At 52.2% G+C, this 4,389-nt stretch overlaps 1 protein-coding gene across 1 annotated transcript in view; it reads left to right on the top strand.

Annotated features, from left to right (window-relative positions):
* The first annotated feature begins 350 nt into the window (after positions 1–350).
* The window catches only part of NKX2-6 (NK2 homeobox 6), a 4,884-nt gene continuing 845 nt past the window's right edge, over positions 351–4,389 (top strand). Inside the window, exons 1-2 of the mRNA XM_010848223.1 lie at positions 351–627; positions 4,159–4,385. Of these exons, the coding sequence (XP_010846525.1) occupies positions 351–627; positions 4,159–4,385 (504 nt within the window). The remainder of the gene's footprint in view (positions 628–4,158; positions 4,386–4,389) is intronic.

The following is a 4,389-nucleotide window of genomic DNA, read 5'->3' as shown; positions in this document are numbered from 1 at the left end:
CTTTTCCTTGCTTTTGAAAACCCAAACCTTCCGGAAAGTGGCTGGAGGTTGGTGAGAAATTAGGAGAGCAGAGAAGAAAGGACTGCAGCGGGTGGGCGGTTGGCGGGCGGGGACGATGCTAAGTTAACACGTGGATTCTGCAAGAACCAATGGGGTTCCGCGGTTTTGTCACTCTTTCTCCGGGTCAATCGTCTGGCAAGGATGGTCCAGAGGGAAGGCGCAATCCGGGACGCTGGGCGTCTGTCGCAAATCTTGGGTCTGCGGGGTCTGCAGCGACAAAACGGAAAGCTCTGGGCGCTCCGCTCTGTGGGGACCAGGGACGCCCCAGCCCCGCCCCCTCCGCCTTTGGGATGTTACTGAACCCCGCCACCTGCACTCCCTTTTCGGTCAATGACATCCTGAGCCTGGAGCGTGAGCATCTCGGCCCGGATGCCCTGCAACTCCAGAGGACACCGAGGAGCCCGGAAAACTTTCAGTACCTGCGACCAGTCCCAGAACAGCGAGGGTCCGAGGTCCCCAGCATCCGGAGCGCAGACAGCGAAGACAGAAGGCAGGAAGGGTCGGAGCCTTCCAGGGGTCCCTGTGAGTTAGTCACAGAGATGGACGCTAAACCGGTGGGTGAGCCAGGTGAGTACGAGCTGGGGTTTTGGATCTTACAGGGAGAACAAGGAGTGGGGTTAGATCATTACCAATTGGCGTTTGTGGGGGACACTCATCTCCTGGTCTTCCGGGCCCCATTTTTCTTCACTCGAAGAGTCAGAAGGACTGGGCTCTCAGCCCCCTCTACCGTCCCCTCCAGACATCTTAATGTAAATAAGGTCCTGAATCTTGGGGGCTCACGATTTCCACAGCCTGTCCTACATGATTCCCAGAAACACATTCCCCCCTACTCACTGAGGCAGTTCCCAGAAATTCCAGTTTCTCTTCCTTTTTTTAAATTTATTTTTAATTGGAGGATTATTACTTTACAATGTTGTGTTGATTTCTGCATACAACAAGAGTTAATCTGTCATAAGTATACATATATCCCCTCTCTCTGAACCTCCCTCCCATCCTACCCCTCTAGGTCATCACAGAGCAGAGCTTCTTTCTTACAGCAAAACCCTCTGCAGTATCTTAGCTGTGCTTCATCACCACCAGCTTTTCCTGCCATCTCCTAGTCTCTCTCTACCCTAGACCATCTGCCAAAAGTGTAGCCATCAAAGCAGCGGGGCACTTTGGGAGAGGAAACTCTGTTCGGCTCTGGGATCAGTCCCAGCCCAGTCTTTTCCTGGGGCTTGCTGAGTGGCCAGCCTAGTAGTTCCTCTGACTGCAGCTCAGTAAGGGCAGCTCGAGCTTTAGCTGCTCAGGGAGACAGACGATTCCAGCAGAGTCTCAGTGTCCAGTCTCCAAAGGCACAACCTGTGCATTGGCAGACAGACCCAGGGATCTGCGTCTAGCTGCAGGGAGGGAAGAGGTGGACAGGGCTTGTGATGGGTTGGCTCCTGCCATCCGGGCAGCTTTGGCAGGGGAGACCCAACAGTTTGAGGGATGAAAAAGCCACTCTTCCTCTTGCCAAACTCTGCGTCTCAGTTCCCAGCCTTCATGCAGGTCTGGGGGCTTCAGGATGATCCTCACAGGTCAGGTCTCCTCACCCAGGCTATGCCACAGCCACTCTATTTAAACCTCAAACTAACCACATGAAGAAAATAAAGATGCTAGTTTGGAGTTAGAAGACTCAAGAGTCCCTTGAACTGCAAGGAGATCAAACCAGTCAATCCTAAAGGAAATCAACCCTGGATATTCATTGGAAGGATTGATGCTGAAGCTGAAACTCCAACTCCACTCTGGCCACCTAATGTGAGGAGTCAACTCATTGGAAAACATCCTGATGCTGGGAAAGATTGAGGGCAGGAGGAGAAAGGGATGACAGATGATGAGATGGTTGGATGGCATCATGTGTTCAGTGAAGTTTGAGCAAACTCTGAGAGATACTGAAGGACAGAGAAGCCTGGAGTGCTGCAGTCCATGGGGTCGAAAAGAGTAAGACACAACATGACTGAACAACAATACAACAACAGCCAGGAGCCTGGAGAAATGTATATTTTGTTGTGTTCTTAAAGAAACCTGTGAATATTCTGCAGCAGACTGTAAGCCCTCAACTCCCCCAGTGCTGCTCAGCCAACTGACCTTTCATTTTGGCTTTCTGAAGAAGCGTCACACTCCTCTGACTCTTGCTATCACCTCGCAGCTGAATACACTGCAGTGCACTCCTCCTCTGCTGCCGCACCTGGGGCAGTGACAATGAGAAGGGGCCTGGTCCAGCTCCAGGATCTAAGCCCAGGGGCCATGGCAGCCACTGATCACACGTGGAAGAGACACTCCTGGGGGACTCTGTGCTCCTCCTCCACCCCCACCTTGCTTTCAGGGACACAGGGTGACAGGGACTCCAAACTGTGACCAGGAGGGATTGAGGTGGCCTGAATCCCCTCGGCCTGAGTGGTCAGCAACTCCCAAATGGGGTCTTGCTGGCTCCGCAGAGTCACTGAAGGCCAGTAGTTACATTTTGATTTGCTAAGAAAACAAACCCTTGTCAATATTTTTCCTCTTTGTGGGGAGAGATGTTCTCAGTTTGTCTGAACACAAGCTTCGCTGAGGGAAGGTCTTGTTTCCTCAATCTGAAATGCCAAACAGTTCAGTCCCACAGGAGACTGTGCCAGCTGGCTGTGGATTTGAGCCGGTTCCGACAGCACTGGCTCTAATTAGGAGCATCCTGCTCTACCTCACCACGCACACACGTGCACTCCCCATTCCGGTTTTCTCCTCTCATGAATTTCATGAAAACTTAGCACTGCCTCCCTGCTTGTTCTTGCTCTGTCACTCAGTTGTCTCTGACTCTTTTCGACCCTATGGACTGTTAGCTGCCAGGCGCCTCTGTCCGTGGGATTCTCCAGGCAAGAATACTGGAGTGGGTTGCCATTTCCTTCTCCAGGGGAATCTTCCTGACCCAGGGATAGAAACCGAGTCTCCTACATTTCTTGCACTGCCAAGCAATGCAAGCAGATTTTTTTTTTTTTTTTTTTTACCACTGATCCACCTGGGAAGCCTCCCTTCTTATCCTTGGGTAAAAACAGAGCTTTGCCAAAATAGGAGAGATGTACAATAAAAGGAAAGGAAGCTTGCATTTTGTGGGGCTGGGCACAGCTGCCCTGGGGTGATATTCGAGGAGCTCTGCCTCTTCCAAACAGGAAGTCAGGGAGGAGCCAATGCTACCTGCTTGCAGGGAAGTCCCAAAGAGCAAAGAGCCCACTTTTTAAAAAAAGAGCCAAATGTGGATCTCAAATTTATATACTTGCAAAGAGAACCTTAGTTTCTGAGCCAAAAATCAGAAGCCAAAAATTATTTTGTTTTGTTAATTTGGATTACAAAGCATCGTGTTCGAGAAACATGCGGTGGGTCCCTGATGACAAAAGAAGCAAGGATGTCAGTATAGGTGGGTAGCACTGGAGCCCCCAGCACTTGCATTAGAAGCAGGGGCCACAAATAGATAACCAGGCTCTCTCTCTCTCTTCACTATGAGCAATCTAAGGTTAATCACTGGCAGTAAAAGTTTCCCCAAACTTACCCACACTTGAGAATTGCAGTCAAAGTGAACAGCTCGCATACAGACATTCTAAGAAGAAAATGAAGCTTAGAGTCTTGATCAAGAGTCTAACCTTGGGGAATCGGCTGTACACTGAGAAACAGAGAGAGTCACAACTTGCATTATGCTTCCCTGGTGTCTCAGTCGGTAAAGAAGCTGCCTGCAATGCAGGCGACCTGAATTCAACCCCTGGATCCAGAAGATCCCCTGGAGAAGGAAATGGCAATCCACTCCAGTATTCTTGCCAGGAGAAATCCCATGGACTAAGGAGCCTGATGGGCTACAGTCCATGGGATCGCAAGAGTCAGACACGACTTAGGGACTAAACCACTAGCACCAATCATCATCACGGGTACAAAAGAGACAACTTGGGGGAAAGGAACATTTAGAGCGACTTGGGACGGGGTGAGGGGGTAAGCAGAAGGAAGAGACCGGCACGCAAGGTGAAGGCTACCAGGGAGGAGGGGCGTCCCTTGGAAAAATCGCTCCGGTGAGCCTTAGGCTGGCGCTGACGATGTTCCTTCCTGTACTTTTAGAGTCCGTCCTCAGCGGAGCCTCGTTCCCCGGCGGCGGGACCCGGGTGCCTGAGCGCTGCCCAGGGGACAGCGGCGGCGGCGCGCGCGGGGACGGCGCGGAGCATCCCACGGCACGGCCCCGGCGGAAGCCGCGCGTGCTCTTCTCGCAGGCGCAGGTGCTGGCGCTGGAGCGGCGTTTCAAGCAGCAACGGTACCTGTCGGCCCCGGAACGCGAGCATCTGGCCAGCGCGC

This window comes from Bison bison, unplaced genomic scaffold (genome assembly GCF_000754665.1).
Source record: "Bison bison bison isolate TAMUID 2011002044 unplaced genomic scaffold, Bison_UMD1.0 scf7180017864261, whole genome shotgun sequence".
NCBI classification, from domain to species: Eukaryota; Metazoa; Chordata; class Mammalia; order Artiodactyla; family Bovidae; genus Bison; species Bison bison.
This window is presented reverse-complemented; position numbering and strand designations above follow the sequence as displayed.